We start from the raw sequence: 22,693 nt of genomic DNA, 5'->3' as shown, positions 1-22,693 counted from the left end.
TCCCACCACATTGGTAAACAGGCGGCAAATGTTTTCTTCTGCGTTTAGGCACTTCAAACACAGTTGAATCTTTTCCACAGCAGACCAATGGGATATTGGTGGTGTTATATATTTGGCGGTAAGATGTTTGCGACTAAATATAATTCAGAGCCTGAAAGTTTACGTTACTAACGAATTGCACTGAGCTGAGCCAGAGAGACCGGGAAAAATTCTGTAACATCTTTTCTGCATTGGTTTTTATCGTTATTCCAAGTGTACGGTAATCTGTTTTTTTTTTGGAGGGGGGGGGGGTGGTCTTTTCTGAATTCTCTGAATTTGGGCCCGCATTTTGCGGCGGGCTGCGTTAAACTACAGGCTTCGGCTACATTTTCCGTTCATACTCACAGGTCTGGATTGTGTGTAAAGAGCAGCCCATTCCTGAACACCTCTGGGAATTGGCCTGACAGAAGGAACTCGAGGAGGTCACGTCGAGGAGAGAATTTATAAAACTTAAGGCAGAGGGAGAGAGAGGAAAAAAAAACTATCCTGCATTGAATCAGCGTGTGTGCGCGCGCGCCAGCGAATGATCCTCCGCCTCTCTTCAAGTCCGGAGCAAGAAATACGGTAACGAATCAGGAATTTATCTTCCTAAGACACCCCCTCTCCACCCACCCTCCCCGCTGGAATTGCCCTCCCGACTTTGCCGTAGCTGCCAAAATTCCGCGGCCAGGACACAAGCGAGGGGAGGAAAATAAGTGGGTAACTTTATGCGGTTCTGGGAGTGCGTGGAAATTATTTACTCGCTGGATAAAGGATGGAAGGGCGACCTACAGCCAACCCTGGCGAGCTGACGGCACTGGGATAATTTAAACAAAACTCTCCCTCCTTCCAAAAGAATATCAGTCATAACGAGTTTGGAGCTTTTTTTTCCACAAGGATTTCAAGTATGGAGAGGTGAAAGTAGATCGAATTTGCAGGAAAGGCACAAATCTTCTGATATTCACTCACCGTGGATTCTTTTTTTGGGATTTAAAAAAAATATTTATCTGGGATTACAGTTTGAGGGATGCTCGCAGACTGAAGCCGCTGGATCGGGAATCACTGCGCGTTCCTTGCGGGATGACAGCGGACTGTGTGTCCACAAGCTCAACCGTCTGAGGAGGGCTGGTGGGTGGCTAACGGCTGACTGTCTCCCCCAGCCCTTTACCCTAGTCTGTCTGTGTGAGGGATGCTGAGACGGGCTGTCCCAACAATGGATCCGGGCACTGGGTGCTGCCTCTGGGCTGCCCTGCTCTCTTTGGCGACTCTGAGTCGCAGCCAGGAGCTCAATCCTAGCGGCAGGAATGTGTGCAAGGCACAAGGGTAAGGAATTGGGGATTGGGGGAGCGTGGGGTGAGGTGGAGCGGGGTGGAGAGCGAAGATCTTGAGATCTCGGTATTCCTTTGCAGATACTGGGGGATGGGGGCATTCTAGGACACCATTTCGCGAGAATAACAGCTGGGCAGTTCCAACCTTTCGAGAAGATGTTATCTTAGCAAATTTGCCTCAATTACATTTGCGTCTTCGTAAGTTTCGCCTGCCTCTTCTCCAAAGCAGAACTCACACGATTCCCTTTATAACCCACATCTGGAGATGAGGTCAAACGGTTCCTGTCTCTTCCCAGTGCTTGTATCAATGTTTTGGTTGTCTGCTTCGCGAGCCACGGCGCCGGTCTCCCCCCCCCCCCCAAAAAAAAGTATGTAGAAAGTGTAAAAATTATGGCGGGGAATATGATCAAGGAGCCGGGGTGAAGAGGTCTGAAGACATCCACCCCCAGCCCCAGTTCCTGTCCTGGGACTGAACGAGTCTGAACTTCTAAGACTAACCTGAGATGGAGCGTAATTATTGTTGCTGTCGTTGGAAAGCACGGGGCCGGGGTGTGGTCTGTGAAACCCTGAAGTAAAGAAACAGAGCGGGCAGGATTTTCAAAACTAGAAATTGTTTCATTTGCCTGGAAAGTTGGGTCAACTAATTATGAGTGAGCGGGAGAATTTAAAGCGGTCTTTGCAAATAAAGTATTCTGAAAACTGACTTCTCCTATCTCTCCCCTCGAAGTTCTTCTGCAAGTGTGTGTTGCCCTGGGTGGAAGCAACAGGGCCGGGAATGTCCTATAGGTTAGTAACGTCACATATCTTTAAATATTTCCTGATTGTTTATCATTCCCAATGTATTGACACATTCTTTGCCTCTTTCCTTTCAGCTCTGTGTCAGGGAAACTTCACCTGTCAGGCAAATGAAATCTGTGTCGGACCCAACCAGTGCCGCTGTAGGCATGGATATTTTGGAGCGAACTGCGAGACCAGTGAGTAAAACCCGTTATTATGAACCAAGTGGTAAATCCCAGCACCTGTTTAATGAGGAGTCCTTTTCCTGCTGAATAAATACATACTCCCTACAGTTACAAAACCTGAATCAGAATCGGAATCATGTTTAATATCACCGACATATGTCAAGAAATTTGTTGTCTTCATGGCAGAGGTACCATGGAATATATAATAATAGAAAAAAACTGTGAATTATATTAAGTATAATATATATGTAATAGTTCAATCAAATAAGTAGTTCAAAAATAAAATGAGTTGTGAGGTAAAGTTCGTGAGTTCAATGTCCACTCAGAAATCGGATGGCAGAGGGGAAGATGCTATTCCTGAACATTGAGTGTGTGTCTTCAGGATTCTGTACCTCCTTCCTGATGGTAACAATGAGACAAGACATGGCTTGGATGCTGGGGGTCCTTAATGATGGATGACCGACTTTGAGGCATCGCTCCTTGTAGATGTCCTGGATATTACGGAGGCCAGTGCCCATGATGCAGCTGTCTAAGTTTACAACTCTTTGCAACTTACTTCAATCATGTGCAGTTTCCCCGCCCCCCATGTCAGCCAGTTAGATCGCTCTCCATTTCTGCAGAAATTTGCGAGTGTTTTACCAAATCTCCTCAAACTCCTAACGAAGTATAGCCACCGTCTTGCCATCTTTGTAGCTGCATCGATATATTAGCTCCAGATCAGATCCTCAGAGATATTGACACCCAGGAACTTGAAATTGCTCACTCTCTCTGATCCCTTCTGATCCCTCTGAGGACTGGTGTGTGTCCCCTCGTCTTACCCTTTCTGAAGTCCACAAGCAGTTCAAAAATTAGTTATTGGCGAACAGCATATAATTCTATGGCCCTGATAGTTAAAATAACCTTCTCTAATAACCCTTAAGTACTGCTTCTTTCTAAGTAGTGTGATCTTGTTGAAGTCCCGTTATCTAATGTCACTTTACACTATCCACGGGGCGGCAGCTTTGGTAACATTAACATGATGTGCTATTTGTCATTTGTTGATTGTATCGAATGTCAGTTTTTAAAATTCACCTTTAATTTTTAAGCACAGGGCACAATATTCAGTGGGTGATGTGAGTAGATGCTGAGCTTTCAGCCACGTTTTAATATTGATATATGACTAAGAGACCTCTGAGAGGACCACGACTTTGTTGTTAGGTTTGGAGGCCTCAATGACCCGGAGAGCTGTGTTGGCTGGAGTTAGGGCTTGGAGCTTTGGCTCTTGGTAGGATCACCCTTGGAACAGGTCAAAGGGTGGCCGGGCTGAGTGGTCCGCTAGTTTCGGGGACTCAGCTCAGGGCTAACGATCCTGACCTGTCAAACAGTATTATTGCGGAAACGGCAATGACGAATCCTTCGACTTCTGTGTGCGACGGTATTCCTGAGTCTCCAGCCGGGACATGCATGACTGACGGCAGTGAAAACTGACACGATGAAGGAAGTCCGGAATGCCACCGGAGATGGAGAACCTTCATTGCTGCTCTAAACGAAGCAGTAAGAAAGTCTGAGGAAGAGAGTGAAAGACTTTGAAAATGGTCCCAGGCAGAGGCAGAAAATCTCCACCGCACTCCAACTGACAGCACAGGTGAAGTAAGGGGCAAGACGCAAGATTTAGAGAGGTAAATCTACATTTGCAGTTTCCCGTGTGTGGCCAGGTGAAACGTCCGTCATCGTTCCGTGTCTGGAAAACTCAGATTAAACAGCTTGTGACGAGAGACCGAGGTAAGGATGGTCAGGAGTAGCCGAGACTAGAATGAGGACAGGATTATAAATGAGACCCTGTACGACAATCCAAGGTGGCACCGAGCCTAGTTCAAGTGCTCTTTAAATATTAAAATCCTGGCGCCAAAACATGGCCGCCTATTAGCTGGGTGGCCCTGAGTCTTTAAATGGGCCTCGCCAGCTCCATCATGGGCTCTAGCCTCCGTCGTATCCAGGGCATCTTCATTGCCGCCATCAGGAAAGAGGTACAGAAGCCTGAAAGCACACACTCAACAATTCAACAGCAGCTACAAAGAAGGCACGAGGACGTCTATATTACATTTGGGAGTCGGGGGCATCGAAATCCTCGAAAGCTGGCATGGTCGGGAGCGTATCGTAACACAGCTCATTTGACAGATACACCAGCAATGTAATTTCAAATTGCACCGTGAATTCTCAGAAAATGTTATAATGATTGTTTAATCTTGGTTTTTTCATTTCGTGTTGCTTTTGTATAATGGTAGCACATGCCTTAGAGTGTCCCTGCTCACTGTGTGTTAACCATCGTGTCACTGCAGGAAGGGGGAGGTCTGCAAGATTGATGAAACTCCATCTGGCTGAACTATTACATTCACCAGAACACGTTCCTATCTACATTTAGTGTTTTATAGGAGGAAGTCCATAATTGATTGCAGAGGTGCACCTTTAGTCTTATAAAGTCACCTTACGTGTATTGGTGGTGTCTTATAATTGCCTTGTAGACGGAGGTGTAATGAAAAACTTCTGCTTGCATGTCATCCGGGCAGATCTTGCAGTACATGATTCCCTTTATTTATTTATTGATTGAGATGCAACACGGAATAGGCCATGCTGCTCAGCAATCCTCTGATTTAATCTGAGCCTAATCACAGGACAATTTACAATGACCAATTCATCTACCAACCCATACGCGAATGTAGTTTAAAAAAAATGCAATGCAGAATATAGTGTGGCACACAAAAACACAGGACGCTGGAGGAACTCGGCAGCTTAGGCAGAGGAATAAACAGCTGAAGTTTCAGGCCGAGATCCTCCATGGGGACTCATGAAGAATCAGCAAACTAGTGTGTGGCAGCTACAGAGGGGGCGTGGTACAGGTAAACAAATAAATTGCAAGAAGATGGAGTGGCAGATCGAGAGTTTATCTTAGCATTTGAGAGGTCTGTTCAAGGGTCTGATAATGGCAGGACAGGAATTGTCCTTGAATCTAGTGATAGGTGCTTTCAAGCTTTTGTATCTGGTGCCTGGTAGGGGAGGTTTGGGAGCATTGACTGCTTTATCTGATCACTGCTAAATATGGAATATGAAATAATTTTGTACAGAATCCTAGGATCATAGAAAGTAATAGCACTGACTGAATGTATTGAACACATCCTCGTCCAAGCCAGACCAGAAAGATTTATTGAGGCCATTTGCACTTTCCAGCTCTCGGTCTGTAACTTTAAAATTAGAGCTCATTAAGTGTTCTGCGATGTTATCTTGTACTGTGATGAGGGTTTCTGTTGCACTTTAAGGCAATGACTTCCAGACAGCTGTAAATATTTTCCCTCCCTTCCTTTCCTTTCCTGATCATTTTACCTTAAACCAGGGGTTCCCAACCTTTTTTTATGCCATGGACTCCTACCTTTAACTAAAGGGCCCGTCGACCACAGATTGAGTTCAGAGTTCAAAGTAAATTTATTATCAGAGTACATATGTGTCGCCATATTACAACCCTGAGATTCTTTTTCCTGCAGGCATACTCCACAAATCTGTAGAATAGTAGCTGTAAACAGGATCAATGAAAGGTCAGGTAGAACATAGACGATAACAAACTGCTGAAATGTAACTATATATAAATAAATAGCAATAAATAACTAGAGATTGAAATAACAGTGTCCTTAAAGTGAGATCATCGGCTGTGGGATCATCTCAATAGATGAGTGTAGTTATCCCCTTTCGTTCAAGAGAATGATGGTTGAGGGGTAGTAACTGTTCTTGAACCTGTTGGTGCGAGTGCTGAGGCTCTTGTACTTTTTACTTGATGGTGAGGGGTGGTGAGGATCTCTGACGATGGATGCTACTTTCCTATGACAGCGTTTCATGTGCTCAATGATTGTGAGGCTTTACCCATGATGTACTGGGCCAAATACACTGTCTTTTGTAGAACCCCTGCCTTAAATGATACCTGCTCTCCTAAATAAATAGTGATGATTCTGGGTGTTTTTGTATCAGTGTCATGCAGCAGACAGAAGTCCAAAGGCTGATTCAACTAGATTTCTTTTCCAGACGGATTGGTACTTAGTCAGGAATTGGCAATAAGTTGCAGTCGAGATTGAGAGATTGAGTGCATTAAGTGCGAATTCCTATGCAGTGGAACAAAAAAGAATTAAACATTGGAGGAAAGCAAGTTCGCTGACCAACCTGAGATCCAGCAAATGCAGAATGCAGGTACAATACTGAAAATTGTTAAAAAAAAAAGTTTCCTGATGAAGTCCCTGAAAATTAGAGTGCGAAGAAACAGGAGCTTCTCAGGCAAGAAAGGTTTGCATTGACGCTCCTGCGCCCACATTAGGGCTGCTGTTCTTTATTAGTTACATGTGGATTTAGAATCTGAAAAGTGTTTACAGTTTTCCAAGCATGGAAATAGAGCATGGTAATAGAGCTTCCAGGGGCAGGGGCTGGGGGTATAAAATTTAAATTAAAGCTAGGATTTCAGGATGAAAATCAAAAAGTACATTTTTATGCCATACTTTTTTTTTTGACTTCCAAAAGACTGCAGAGACACAGGCTGGAACTAGTAGAACTGTGATTTAAAGTCTAAGAATTGTACAGCACAGAAACAGTCTTGTCCACCCATCATGTTCATGGTAACATTATTGTCCATCTACACTGATCATAATCGACCACATTAGAACATTAGAACATCTTTCTATGCCTTGTCAATGTAAGTGTCTCTTACTTGTAGTGATTTTATCTGATTTCATCACTAGCTCTGGCAGTTAGTCGAGATATCAACCACTGTAAAAACAAAAAAAAAATTGACTATAATATTCTGTCTGTAAATCTAAGCACTCTCATTTTTGATATCTTTATCATGGAAAAATTATTCACGGTATCTACCCCGGTCTTTGCCTCTTAGAACTTTATATGCATTCATCAGGCCATGCATTAGCCTCCTTGGCATGATAGCATAATGGTTAGCACAATGCTTTACAGTACAGGCAACTCAGGTTCAATTCCCACTGCTGCCTGTTAGGAGTTTGTACATTCTCCCCATGACCACATGGGTTTTCTCCAGGCGCTCAGGTTTCCTCCCAAAGCCTAAAGATGTACTGGTTGGTAGATTAATTAGTCATTTTAAATTCCCCTGTGATTAGGCTAAGATTAAATCAGGGTATTGCTGGGTGGCATGGCTTGAAGGGCCTACTTCACGCTTTATCTCAACAAATAAACTATCCTCCAGGGAAAATAAACGTAGCCTGTCCAAATTCTCTCCACAACTAAACATCCTCCAATCCAGGCAAGATCTTAGAGAATCAGCTCTCTCCATACCTGTTGGTAGGTTAATGTTGGTGAGGTTGTTAAGGGGTTAGAGAAAATAAAGGTTATCTAGGAAAGGATGTGTTGACGTTGGAGAGGGTCTGGAGGAAGTTCAAAGACTCAAAGTATATTCATTATCGAAGTATGCAGTATAAGACCCTGAGATTCATCTTTCTCACAGATGGCTAGGAAACAAAGAAAACCATGGAATCCATTCAAAGAAAAACATGAAACCATCCCACGCATTTAAAAAAAACCAAATTGCGCAAACAGCAACAAAAAAAATACGAGTGGAAAAACACAGATTATAAAACACAAAATCAAAAGAGTTCGGGCATATTCAGTTCAACTCAGTGTTCGTTATCTGCAAGCTGCCCTGATTCAAAATCACCCAGAATAGTAACAAAATGAGAATAGTCCTATAAATGAAAGGCTTAACATATGAGGAGCATTGTGCAGACTGGAGTTTAGAAGAATGGGGTTGGGTGGGGTGGGGGGGGTGAATCTCTGAAACCTACCAAATGTTGAAAGAACCTAGACAGAGTGGAGGTGGAGAGGATGTTTCCTGCAGTGGGGAGTGTAAGACCAAAGTGTACAGCCTCAGAATATAGTATAAATATTTCCCTTCAAAACAGAGATGAGGAGGAATTTCTGTAGCTGGAGGGTTGTGAATCTCTGCAATTCATTGCCAGAGATGGCTATAGAGGCCAAGTAATTCAATGTATTTAAAGTAGAGTTTGATAAGTTAGTGATTAGTAAGGGCATCAAAGATTACAGGCAGGAGGATGGAATTGAGTGAGATAATGTCAGTTATGATAGAATGGTGGAGCAGATTGATGGGCGTAATTCTGCTCTGATTTCTTATGGTTTTATGCTAGGTGAGCAGAGATGAATGTAGATAAATCATGATCTCATTGAATGTCATAGCATAGCGTAGGAGAGTTGCAGGAGGTAATGCTGCCACTGAACAGCTCCATTGATCACAGTTTAATGCTGATCCCTAATACTGTCTGCATGTGTGTAGTATGCATGTTCTTCCCATGATGACATGGGTTTCCGCTGAGTGCTCCAGTTTACTCCCCATTGCCAAGGGTGTGCTGATTGGTGGGTTAGTTGGTCATTGTAAATCGCGCCGGTCGTAGTTGGTTGTAGGAATGGATGAGAGTGCGAGACAGTTTTCAGGGAAAAGATGGAGGAATAGGATTGGAGGTGGGATTATTCTGAGAGCTGGCAGGGTCTCAATGGTCTGAAAAGTTTCCTTTTTCATATCATGAAAAAAAGCTCTGTGAATGTTCAAGATGATAAGTGGCTACTTCTGCTCCTAATATTTCTGTGGTTGGCAAATTTGAAATAAAACAACCCATAGATCTAATCAGTGTGTGGACTGGAGCAACTTGATCGTTACCATGAATAAAGGAAATGTAGTAGACTAGGAACTGTAGGCAGCTGTTCTGTAAAATGTAAAGATTTGATCAATTTAACTAACGAATAGAAGGCTTAGATCAGGGGTTCTTAACTTTTTCTATGCCGTGGACCTCTTTGAAGGTCCGGTGAAGCCTATGGATCCTTCTCAGAATAGCATACTTATATATATAAAATAACATACATAAGGTTGCAAAAAAAACAATTATATTGAAATACAGTTTCTCAAAATATTAAAGAAAAACAAATTCGTGACATAGTAATATGTGTTTTTTTTATTAACACATTAAATAACCAGACAATGCATTTAAAATATAGGCATAATCAAATTTTATATTTTAAAGACATACCAGTGTGAAGACTGTTATTGCTTAGCTTGAAAGGGACCATTAATCTGTGGAGTGGTCTTTGACAAAGTGACATGCATGTCATGTTGGACATGCAATTGGCTACGATTTTTTTTTGTTTTAATGTTACAAATGTTGAAAATCCTTATTCACAATGATAAGTTGCAAAATGGAATTACAGCTTCCATACCCTGCTTTTCAAGGCGAGGAGATCAACACAGATGTCTGAGTCATAAACTTGAGAACCCTCGACTTCACCGTTTAGTGGCTGAACGTCTACTAGGCGCAGGGCTGCCTGATAGTTGGCTAGCTACGTTGCACAAGCATCTGCAGACAGAAAGACTGTAATCACATTTAACCTAGCAGTGGGTCTAATAACTACCATAACTTTGAAGTACTGATGAGTAGTAAATGATATTTTGAGATATTTGTAACAACTGTAAAGTGATATGAAAATCTCTGTGATTTCTATTGGTGGCCAAGTCACAGGCACTGCTAGAACTACTGTGGTTCATTACCTACATTCATAATTGAAGGAAATGCCAAATTTCTATTGGAGATTAATGAAAATACGGATGTAAATTTTTTTCGCATCAAGGTTCATGGACCCCCTGGAATTTATCTACTGACCCCTGAGGGGCCCCAAGTGGTCTGTGACCCTAGGTTAAGAACCCCTGGGTTAGATAATGAAAAATGACTGGAATTAAGGAATAGAACTCAGTCTGATACATGAAGATGTGTTAATAATGGTCCAAAAATCTATAATCAATGGTGAAACTATATTGCACATGGCTGGGTGTAAATGCAGCTCCACACAAGATTCTCTGTGGCATAGACTTGCCCTTTCCTGATTCGAGTTATTGTCAGGGGTAGGTTCAATAGAACCCCCAACAGTGGTAACGCTATTAAAATGGCTGAGCACCCAATCACATTAAACAGCTCACACATCACAAACCAGGAATGAAGTAAAAGTTTATTTTATTTTAATCATTACATAGCATCTTAAGTCATAGTTGAAGGATCTATATGAGATTATGGTAGAAGATGAAGTGTTGTCATCTGATTTCTAAATGGACATTGGACTCAGAACATTATTTCATTACTTTTCTTTTATTTCTGTTTTTGCACTAGTTATTTAATTTAACTATTTAATATACATATACCCCAGTATATACTTACTGGAATTCAGTTTTTTCTATATTTATCATATATTGCATTGTACTGCTGCCAAAAAGTTAACAAATTTCACAACATGTTATGTTGATATTAAACTTAATTCTGATTCTGAAATAAATATTCTAAAGATAAAAATCCCTTATTGTTTTGTATTTGATATTTCAATAATATTTGAATAATCTTGTATATATACATATATGATGAAGCATTCTTGTTCATTTAAATAATTCATTACAGGTTATATGTAAAATATGTGAATTACATACATCATCACACTACCATGTGATACGTGTGTTTAAAGCTTAAAGTAAACTCGAAGTTAGGCCCACATTTCAGACTCCCGTGTCTTTCTTTCAATTAGTTTAATGTTTACAAGTTGCAAAACATACCACTTAAGGTTTGAAATGGATGCAATAAAAGATTTATAATACAATTACTATCTTTGAATATTCGCTGAGTAATGTAGCTCAGAACAATACTAAATACATTAACTAGGACACATTGTACATTTTGACTGAATTAACTGGTAATGCTTACTCTCCCGTAACCATGAGAGATGGAAGCAACTGGTGCAGCGCTCATCTGTTCAGTGCCTCTACGACCCAGGCAGGTTGTGGCATCCATAACCGTAATGTAACCATAACTGTAAATGAACAAAATCAGTGCAGACAACTAGTGCAGATAATGGACTACCTTCATTGCTCTCCTGTGTAAAGTCAAAGTAAAAAGAAGCAAAATGATCAGAAATCACTACTTTTTGAATTGGCGTCCATCTGCCAAAATGGATGAAATAACACAATCACATGCAACTGATGCTACTTTAAAACTGTTCACTCTATAACCTCTAGTGGCCATTTCTGGCATTTCCAAGCCTGAATCCTTGAAAGCACAGGTATCAATACAGTTCTGGGTTGTCTTGCTGTGTTTTTTCTTGCCAGCTATCAGTGAGAATAACACAAAGACTCAGCTGACGCTATTTAAAAACTGTTCACTCTGAGCAGAGTAGTGTCTAATGGCCTTATAAATGTACACAACCAACACTAGTTAGAAACCGTTCAGCAACAGTCCCAATTAAGCAGCATAGTGTCCCAAATAAACAAAGGGTATCCTGGCTACTTTCTTGGTTAATTTTCGTTTTTCAAGTGTTGTCTCAAATAAGCGGCTGCCACAATTCATTGATGGCCCAATTGACCGGAATCCGCTGTACTCTTTTACACTAAGCCAATAGACTGTTAGTGTATTTTGATGCAGGATGTCTTGGCCGTTCGTATCATTTCCTTAGGTTATATAAAGCCAGTGAAGGAAGGTTGAATTTTTTTTTTAATCAACTTTGGCTCTTCCTTTCAACTATACACATGGGAATCACTAAATTTGTTATTTTCTCGCAATAATAATGGTGAATCTAATACCAACACACCAATAAGATTAGCTGTAGGGACTCAGTCCCTCGACTCTCTTCCACCATTTAACATGATTATGGCTGATGGAGGCACAATTCTGCAAAACTCAGGCCAAAATATCCAAGTTGCACCATGAAGTACTAAGGTTTGAAGTAAATTTTATTATCCAAGTGCATACATGTCACCAAATACAACCCTGAAATTCATTTTCCTGTGGGAATGTTCTGCAAATCTATAAAAGAGCAACTACAACAGGATCAACGAAAGATCAACCAGAATGCGGAAGACAACAAACCGTGCAGAAGTAAATATAAATAAATAGCAATAAAATGAGAACATGAGATAATGAGATAAAGACTCCTTAAAGTGAAATCATTGGCTGTGGGAACATTTCAATGGATGAGCAAATAGGTGTGGGTATCCTGTTTTGTTCAAAAGCCTGATGGTTGGTGGGGTAGTAACTGTTCCTGAATCTGGTGGTGTGAGTCCTGAGGCTTTGCAGTGTGCCGGGGTTACTTGTGCTAGAATTGTTAGAGTATCAATTACCTCTGAACTTTGCAAGGGCATCTCATCTTGACTCTTGAATAACATTTGATCTGACTTCTGAAGCATCTAGGATCTCACAGTCTTCTTCAATTCTTTTTCTCCAGGTTATGGGCACATCTCAATGTATGGGCAAGTGAGTGTAGTTATCCTCTTTTGTTCAGCAGCCTGATGGTTGTGGGCTACTATATTTCTTTACTGAAGAGCGATAAATATTTGAGATGACCTAATATTTAAATAATAGTGATAAAAGCATCAGAGGTACACAAAGAGCAATTGAAGATTATAACAGGAGTATTGTAAATGTTGAGATCACTTTCCTATGTTGGTATATTAAGTATTAGAATGGAAGTGCAAGTAGAACAAGGATACCATCAGTCAGATCAACACTTAGCTGATTCCACAACCCATGTACGTGGCAGTGTGCCATGCAAAGAGGACGTTAGGAGAATACAGGCTGAGTGAGTGGGCAGATACTTGGCAGATGTCATTCAATGTGAATAAATGTGAAGTTATCCACTTTGGAAGCAGGAACAAGAGGGCAGAGTATTGTCTGAACAGTGTCGAGTTAGGTAAGGGAGAAATGCAAAGAGATCTAGGAGTCCTAGTTCACCAGTCAATGAAGGTGAATGAGCAAGTGCAACAGGCAGTGAAGAGGGCAAATGGAATGTTGGCCTTTGTTCCAAGGGGAATTGAATACAAGAGCAAGGATGTTCTTTTGCATTTGTACAGGGCCCTGGTGAGACCACACCTGGAATATTGTGTACAGTTTTGGTCTCCAGGTTTAAGGAAGGACATTCTGGCAATTGAGGAAGTGCAGCGTAGATTCACTAGGTTGATTCCTGGGATGGCAGGGCTGTCTTACGCAGAGAGATTGGAGAGATTGGGCTTGTACAAGCTGGAATTGAGGAGATTGAGAGGGGATCTGATTGAAACGTTTAAGATAATTAAAGGATTTGATAGGATTGAGGCAGGAAATATGTTCCAGATGTTGGGAGAGTCCAGTACCAGAGGGCATGGATTGAGAATAAGAGGTCAGTTATTTAAAACAGAGTTGAGGAAGAGCTTCTTCTCCCAGAGAGTTGTGGAGGTGTGGAATGCACTGCCTCGGAAGACGGTGGAGGCCAATTCTCTGGATGCTTTCAAGAAGGAGCTGGATAGATATCTGATGGATAGGGGAATCAAGGAATATGGGGACAAGGCAGGGACTGGGTATTGATAGTGAATGATCAGCCATGATCTCAGAATGGCGGTGCAGACTCGAGGGGCCGAATGGTCTACTTCTGCACCTATTGTCTATTGTCTATTGTACTCACTTTGAAGGACTCTACAATAAAGTTCTGAGAATTATATATTTACTTGTTTTTTATTTGCACAGTTTGTCTTCTTTTGCACATTGGTTGTTTGTCAGTGTGTAGTTTTAAATTTATTCTATTGTATTTCAGAGTTCAAAATTCAAAGTATGTTTATTATCGATGTATGTATATGTTATATAACCCTGAGGTGCATCTCCTTACGGGCAGCCCCAAAACAAAGAAACCCCTATAGAACTCATTAAAACAAAAGAAGACCATCAAACACCCAGTGAGTTGAGAAAAAAAATCATGCAAACAATAGAAGATTGTTTGAGATCCAGAGATCCAGAGCGGGCAGAAGACCAGAGCGGGGTGTCCATGAAGAGGAGGAGGGTTGAAGACAGGAGAAGGGGTCATTGGTGGGGGTGGGAGACATTCAGAACGGGAGTTCATGAGCCAGGCTTCACTGCAGCCAATCAAGACAACCATTAGCTGTAGGTCGCAGCCTCAATTCAGCACAGAGATAAGTAAACCTCATGGAGCAGTGAGCTGAGCCAGCTCGCCCCTTGTCTCTGGCCCCGACACCCTGACCATTTCAATCATCCAAACCTCATGTCATCTCTTGCTCTTGGAACTGGACCCTGCCACTTTGATATGCTCTCCAGCCCTTTGTTCTACTATGAATCCCTGCAAAGAAATGAATCTCAGGGTAGTATATGGTGACATGGATATACTTTGATAACAAATTTAGTTTGAAGACCATAAGATATAAGAGCAGAATTCAGCCATTTTGACCCATCAAGTCTGCTCCACTACTTCATCATGGCCAATGAAATTTTCCTCTCAGCCCCAATTTCCCACCTTTTCTCTGTATCCCCTTATGCCCTGACCAATCAAGAATCTATCAACCTCTGCCTTAAATATACATAAAGATTTGGCCTCAACAGCTGCCTGAGGCAAAGAATTCCACATTCATCATTTTCTGGCTAAAGAAATTCCTTCCTATCATTCTAAAAGGACACCCCTCTCTTCTGAGGCTGGGTCCTGCGGTCTTAGGCTCTCCCAGCATAGGAAAGATCCTTTGCACATTGATAGGTTTCAATGAGGTCACCCCTCATTCTTCTGAATTCTAGTGAGTACAGGCTCAGAGTCATCAAAAGCTCTTCATATGACAAGCCATTCAAACCTGGAATCATCTTCGCAAACCTCCTTTCAACCCCCTTCAGTTTCAGCACCTCCATTCTAAGATAAGGGGCCCAAAACTGCTCACAATATTTGGAGTTATAACTATGCTCAGAACACACCTGTACAACACAGATCACAGGTGGGATGCCTTTCTCCCAGTACTGATTAAACCACTGTCCTTTGCACTTTCAGAGTGTCCTGAACGGTTCTGGGGCCCAGACTGCAGGGAGATGTGCCTGTGTCACCCAAATGGGCGCTGCGCCGACTCAACAGGTAAATGCACCTGCAACCCTAACCGCTGGGGGCCGACCTGCAACAAGCTCTGCCTGTGCCACAACGGGAAGTGCGACCAGGACACGGGGAAGTGCAGGTGTGAACCCCACCGGTGGGGCACCACCTGCTCTAACATTTGCTACTGCAGCCCCAACTCCCAGTGCGACCCAAGGACGGGCAAGTGCATCTGCCAGCCGGGCTGGTGGGGGCGCAGCTGCCGTAACCAGTGTGCCTGCAACAACTCGCCCTGTGACCAGATGCAGGGCAGGTGCCAGTGCAAGGATAAGTTCTGGGGGCCAAGGTGTGAACGCTGCCAGTGCATTCATGGGAAATGCAACACTATCAATGGGTCATGTGCCTGCTATCCTGGATACAGAGGGAAATACTGCACAGAACCCTGTCCGGCCGGATCTTTCGGGCACGGCTGCAGAAGGAGGTATGCTTTACTGATCTCACTGTGGATTCTGTTGCTTTGGTCATCTGGGTGCTTGGTAGAAGTGGTGAACTATTACCCTTATGTCCTTCGATCAAGGATAGCAAAGTTGGTTTCATCATATTTTGAGTGCACATGCTCTACCCATTATGTAAGCAGACCAAAGTTAATCTTAGTTTGGCATGATCTAAAGATAAAGGTGCATGCATTTCGTTGACATTAAGTGTACCTATTGAAACTTGAGTAATGAGGTTCTTGATGAGATGGAGCTCACAGGGCCTGTGGAGCAGATGGAGAAGAATCCCATGTCCGCCGATAGACCAAAGCTCGAGGCTCCATCAATAAGCCTAGCTGAATGATATCACCTCATGTTGCCAACTTAATGTGTTCATTTCATGTGAGCATCACTGGCAAGTCCAGCCTTTAACTTCCAAACATAATTCCCTTTCAGCTGGCTTCTTAAGTGGTTGCAGTCTTGCGAGGGAAGTACTCCCATAATGCTTTTGGGTGGGGAGTGCTCAGATTCAAATCTAACAAGGAGGAAAGAATGGCAGTATACTTCCAGTTCAGGAAACAGTGAGACTTGAACAGGAAATAACTGGAGGCAGCGTACCTATACCCCTCTGTTTCCAGATACAGAGGTTGCAGCTTTAGAAGGTGCTCGTGATGAAGCTTTACCGAATATCTCTTGTTGGCAGTTTATTTTCTTTATTTATTGAGATACAGTGCAGAGAAGGACCTTCAGGCCCTTTGAGCCACGCCACCCAGCAACCCCCAATTTAATCCTCTCACATCTTGGACTGTGGGAGGAAACTGGAGCACCCAGAGGAAACCCACACAGTGACGGGGAGAACTTAAAAACTCCTTGCAGGCAGTGGAGGGAATTTTGAACCGGGGTCGCTGGTACTGTAAAGTATTGTGCTAACCACTATGCTACTGTGCCACAGCAGCCATGCACTACCACTGATGCAGAGAATGACAGCTAATGTAACTGCCGGGACAATCCTTGTTTGGCACATTGTCGATCTTCTTGGCCTTTGTTGGAGCTGTGCTCAGCCCAACCAGTGGAGAGCTGTTAATATGCTCCAGGCTTGGGCTTTGCAAATGTTTTAAAAGCTCCACAAGATAGATGAGTCACTCGCTGTTAGATGCACCGACTCAGCCCACTGGAGGAGTCTGGGTGGCTGGTTCAGATGAGCCTAGGGTCCCAGTGATTTTGGTGGAAGAATGTTTAATGATGTCAACTCAGTTCCAGTCTAGGTAGTGGAGTAACAAGTTAGTTCAAGTCTCCAATAATCACAAGCATTGTTTTAGTACCAAGTTAAACCAATGAGACCCACTTCGCAGGCACAGCACCCTTGGAAGATAAGGGGTTAATTAGCTTGCATGTATACTTCTTTTTTTCCCTGTACAGATCCTGTGTGCTAAGAATAGCATTAGAGGAAACATATTTTAGGCTGTCAATTTGATGTGGTCTGAATAACATGGTTGTTCACACTCAGATTGTGTGTTTGAACTCAGTAATGGACAGTGACAGCACATGACACTCATGAGTTACATCAAGGGATGGGCAGGCAAAAGTACTAAAAAACTTATTAGAACTTCTCCGATTGAAGACCATGGTTGCCCATGTCATATGGCAAGGCATGTTCTGATGACAATGAACGGACAAAACTCAATGGCCAGCAGTTAGGCTGACCTGCAACTCCTCTCCTCCAGACAAATCCGTCCACTGTGAGAGAAGTGTTTCAATTGCTGACTATGCCAAGATATACACTTGCCAATTAAGATAAAAGTATTGTCTAATGGGGCTGGAATTTGAAGGGAATAAAAGCTGAACAAGATATAGTGCCTCTCTATCCTTTGAGAATTCTCTGCTATGAAGCTGAAGGAAGACAGCACCTCCATAAGCATCAGCATCACTATGTGCCATGTCATATGACATGGGCAATCATGATCTTCCATCTGTCCTTGACTATGATTGCTCTTGCCAAATTATTCTACAGAAGTAGTTTGCCATTGCCTTCTTCTGGGCAGTGTCTTTACAAGACGGGTGACCCCAGTCATTATCAATACTCTTCAGAGATTTTCTGCTAGGTGTCAGTCGTTGCAAAACCAAGACTGGTGATATTCACCAGCTGCTCATATGACCATCCACCACCCGCTCCCGTGGATTCACATGACTCTGATTGGGGGCTAAGCAGGTGCTACACCTTGCCAAGGGTGACATTTTGGCAAGTGGAGGGAAGGAGTGCCTTGTACCTCCTTTGGCGGAGACGTGGAGACGTATCACCATCTTGCCCACTCCCCCACCCCATCTGTAAGAATAGTATTCCTTTAATACCACAATGGGAGAACCTGCATAGATCGCCCATCCAGCTGATGAATGGCTATGGGAATGTCTGAGGTCAAAGAAGGACAAATTATATCAGGAAATGCAGGAAGTCTTAAGCAGGCCAGGCCAGGCAGCGTCTATGGAGTGAGGAATAGAGTTTACATTTCAGATTGACAACCTTTTGTTAGAACCTGAACTGTTAATTGTGTTTCTTTACAGTTGCCTCCAGCTTCTGTCTACAGCTTTTTGCCTTTCCATTTGCTTGAGCTTATACCGTCTTCCTTCATTGGGGCTGAAAGTTTGTTTCACCCCAGATCAGGCTTCTGATTGACTGCATTTAACAGGATATGGGATGAGGTACAGAGGGAATTTAGCTGGGATAGAGTCATAGAGTCACAGAAACAGGTCCTTTGGCCCATCTAGTCTGTGCCATTCCATTTAAATTGGCTGGTCCCATTGACCTGCATCTGGACCACAGTCCTGCATATCCCACCCACCCATGTATCTGTCCAAACTTCTGTTAAACGTTGAAATCCAGTTCACATGCACCACTTATGCTGGCAACTTGTTCCACACTCTCACTACCCTCTGAGTGAAGAAGTTTCCCCTCATGTTCCCCTGAAACTTTTCACCTTTCATCCTTAACCCATGACCTCTAGTTGTTGTCCAACCCAACCCTAGTGGGAAAAAACCTACTCTATTTATACCTCAGATAATTTGTATGCCTCTATAAAATCTACCCTCAATCTTATAAATTCCAAAGAATGAAGTCCTAAATCTTTCCTAATTACTCAAGTCCTCCAGTTCTGGCAACATCCTTGTAAATTTTCTCTGCACTCTTTCAACCTTGTTTACGTATTTTCTGTAGGTAGGACATCAAAATTGCACACAATACTCCAAATTAGTCATCACAAATATATTATACCATGTAAGCATAACATCCCATTTCCTGTACTCAGTATTTTGATTTATGAAGACCAAAACTAGATAGAAGTAAAGTCATTAAACTAAATCATTGAGTTATTTTAAAAGTGTTTGTAATGGTGATAGAAGTCACTGATTACATAACGCGATTCATAAAGTTGAAAGACAGACATGATTGAGTAATGACCAACAGTTTTTCCTGCCTCATGCATCCGGATCAGTTCCCTTTCCACAGCACACAGCTGTTCATTAGATCATTTCTCTGGTTGCAACCTACATTGCCACACCAGGATCGCCTCTCCACAGTCAAATGGTTCTTCGTTTTTTATAGACATAGTCTTCCATCATTTAAATCAGGGTCCCCTTATAATATAGACTGAGCTTAAATTTGGACTAAATATTCCATGTCAAAAGTTGATTATGTGCCAAATGAGGGTGTGCAAAATAGTGGTGGGCTACTTTGGAGAGAAGAGGTAAATTGGTCTCGGAGTAGGTTAAAAGGTCAGCTCAATAGCGTGGGCCAAGGCTGCCTGTGCTCTGTGGTACTGTTCTATGTTCTATAATTTCTATGTTTCTACTAGAAATCTGAAGTCAATGAAATAATAATTGCTGGAGTTACACAGCAGGTCAAGCTGCATTTGACAGAAGCCTGAAACATTGGCTCTGCTTCTCTCTCCGCTGATGCTGTCCAGTGTACAATTTGCAGAATTGTGTGTGTCCTGTCTGACAGATAAATTCACCGCAATCGTGGCATCAGTGCAAAGCAGTTTCATCAAGGAACTGGGGCATAAAGTGGTGGATGAACATGATGCAGGAATGAATTGAGTGAGATAGGCCTTGTAACCAGCCTCCAAGTGTTGATGTGAAGCCACTGTGGGAACATTCCAATGCTGGAGCTGAAGTTGTAAATCTTCCTTTCATGATGCTGGAAAGTACGAAGAAAATGGACAGAAAGACTTGAATTGATATAGTATCCTCAGGGAATCGGGATATCCCAGAATGATTCATTAGCCAAAAGCATATTGGAATATCACTAACACGAGAAATCCTGCAGCTGCTGGAAGCCCAAAGCAACACACACAAAATGCTGGAGGAATTCAGCAGGTCAGTCAGCATCTATGAAAATTAAAAAACGGTCGATGTTTTGTGCCGCGATCTTTCTTTAGGACTGCAAATGAAGGAGGAAAGACATCAGAATAAAAAGGGGAGGTGGACGGGGAAGGAGGATAGCCAGAATGTGATAGGTGAAGCCATGTGGGTAGGGGAGGTAAAGGCTTGGAGAGGAAGGAATCTGATTGAAGAGAAGAGTGAACCATGGGAGAAAGGGAAAGAGGAACAGACCCAGCAGAGAAGTGATAAGAAGGTGAGAGGGGATCAAAGGCCAGAATCGAGATAGGAGAAGTAGGAAGGGGGAAGAAATTTTTTTAGATTGGAGGGAGAAATCAATATTCATGCCAGCGGGTTGGAGGGCACCCAGACAGAACATAAGGCATTGCTCCTCCTCCCTGAGGGTGGCCTCTCCGTGGCATCAGAGGAGGCTGTGGACCAACGTGTCAGAGTGGGAATGGAAATTAACAGGCTTGGCCACCAGGAAGCTCTGCTTTTGGCAGATAAAGTGGGGGTGCTCTGCGGAGCAGTACCCCACTTCATGACGGGTCTCACCAATGTAGAGGAGGCTGTATTAGAAGCGCCGGACACAATAGCCAATCCAGCAGATTCGCAGGTGAGGTGTTACCTGGAAGGACTGTTTGGGGACCTGAAGTGATATAAAAGTCTTTAAAAATTGCAACAGCTTTGTTTGTGGTCACTTTAGAAAACAAGTTGTGAGGTGATATAATAACTGTAACTAAATATTGACCAGTTAGTCCAGTTCAGTGATACTGGTTGAGGGATAAATATTGGGTTGAACGTCCCTTGATTTTGCTGAATTTAGTTCTAGGAGGTCTGTGACTGTTCCAAACAGGGGAACAGGTCTACTGTTTAAAGGCTCAGCTGAAGGACACCACCTTCTATTAAATAAACATTCCCATAGTGCTTCATTGTCGGCTGGTGGCGTAGTGGCATCAGCACTGGACCTTGAGGCAAGTGGTCCCAGGTCCGAATCTGGCTGGCTCCTTGCAGGTTTCCATCCGTGCAGGGTTAAGCATCAAACTAGCAGAAGCAACAAAATGCTAAAGAAACAGCAAGGTTGCTACCTGATGTGCCACAAGACAGGGAGAGGAATAACAACAGCATAATGCTTCATTGTGAGTACCAGCATGGATTACTTGCTTGGCACTAAGCTGAGCACATCAGAAGTATTTAGAGCGGAGGGATCTAGATTTTTGAAAAATTAGAATGTTGGGTGCTATGGAGATCTAGCAGAGAAAAGGTACTGTATGTCAGTCATGGGTGAATGGTGGGGCATATTTGAGGGGTTGAGATGACCCCCTTGCAACTCTTATATTCTTGCTGGTCACTAGACTGAGACTGCAACCCTTAAACATCTGGCCTAGTGGCACAGCACTGCAGAATCAGGCACAATTGACACTAAAATGAATGCTTGGAAAGAGCCTATGAAAGGAAATTTAATGGAGAGAATTACCCACCTGACTTTCTTCCTTGAAGTCAGATGTAAGGTATACACATACTCAAGTACCTAAAAAAAGATAAACTGCCTTTCTTGCTCCAGATTACAGCATCTACAATCCCCTGTGCTTCAACTGAGAAAATATGCAATGTTCAGTTCTGATAAAGGCCCTTGGATCGTTTCTCTTTCCCACAGATCCAACCTGACCTATTAAGTATTTCCAGTATTTTCTTCTTTTTTTATTTAAGATTTCCAAAATCTGTACTTTTTTGATTTCCATACCTTTGGCTACCTAGGCAGGGGAATACCATTATTGTTTCCCTCTGCACTAACTTCAAATAAATGCAAGAGGATTCAGTAAAAGGAACTCGATTTCTTGGGGTGATGTATACATAATAATGTCAATTCCTGGTTGTGGTTCACAGTGATGGAACATAATTCACTTTCACTTAGAACCATTTTTTTGTAGGTTTATTGGTGTGGTGGAGCTCAGAGGCCTCATTAGCTCTTCGATATAAGAATCACACTTGGGCACCATGAGGAGCCTTGTTGTAAATATGTTTGCAGATTCTTTTGGGATTTCTAGTGAGGTTATAAGTAGTTTCCTAGAATATGAGTCTGGTTTACAGTGAGTGTTTCATTGTTGAATTGGTGTACTATTAAGATACGAATTCTGAAGTCTGTTTGTGGGCTACCCGATATATCATAATAACACATGCAAATATTTTTAAAAGGTTGAATAAGTAACAAAGACAAGCTTATTGTATCTTGGATTAGTAGCATTGCATACAAAACCAAAAAGATTCTTTCAACCCCCATTTGAAATGCAAGTCTATATACAGGTATTTATTGTACGTACACAAGCGATGTAGACGTAGTTGGATGTTCTGGGATCAGAGCTTCTTGGGGGCTGGAGGCACGAGCGACGGTGCCCCTCTAGGTACGCAAAGTGACGAGAGTGGAGTTCGAGGACAGGTGTTCAGATCCCTTCATCGCTGAATCCAGAGTTTGAGTCCTCGGCTAGAGTGCTTCATTTATCATCAGCGGTGAGGGCTGCGTCGACACCAAAGGTGCCCGAATGTCATGCGGAAGTCAAAGACCCATACTGTATGATCAGTGAGTCCACTGGAGGCTGGAGCTGAAGACAGGGTTAGAAGCAGTGTATGTTCATGGGTGGGTGCG

The 22,693-nt window shown here is 42.7% G+C and overlaps 1 protein-coding gene across 1 annotated transcript in view; it reads left to right on the top strand.

Moving 5' to 3' along the window:
* Positions 1 to 562: 562 nt before the first annotated feature.
* Positions 563 to 22,693, top strand: part of scarf2 (scavenger receptor class F, member 2) — a 111,075-nt gene continuing 88,944 nt past the window's right edge. Inside the window, exons 1-4 of the mRNA XM_059988061.1 lie at positions 563 to 1,341; positions 2,074 to 2,132; positions 2,219 to 2,320; positions 15,170 to 15,686. Coding sequence (XP_059844044.1) covers positions 1,208 to 1,341; positions 2,074 to 2,132; positions 2,219 to 2,320; positions 15,170 to 15,686 — 812 coding nt within the window. The 5' untranslated portion in view covers positions 563 to 1,207. The remainder of the gene's footprint in view (positions 1,342 to 2,073; positions 2,133 to 2,218; positions 2,321 to 15,169; positions 15,687 to 22,693) is intronic.

This window comes from Hypanus sabinus, chromosome 13 (genome assembly GCF_030144855.1).
Source record: "Hypanus sabinus isolate sHypSab1 chromosome 13, sHypSab1.hap1, whole genome shotgun sequence".
Lineage (NCBI taxonomy): Eukaryota > Metazoa > Chordata > Chondrichthyes > Myliobatiformes > Dasyatidae > Hypanus > Hypanus sabinus.
Note: the sequence above shows the minus strand (reverse complement) of the source record. Positions and strands in the feature narration are given on the sequence as shown.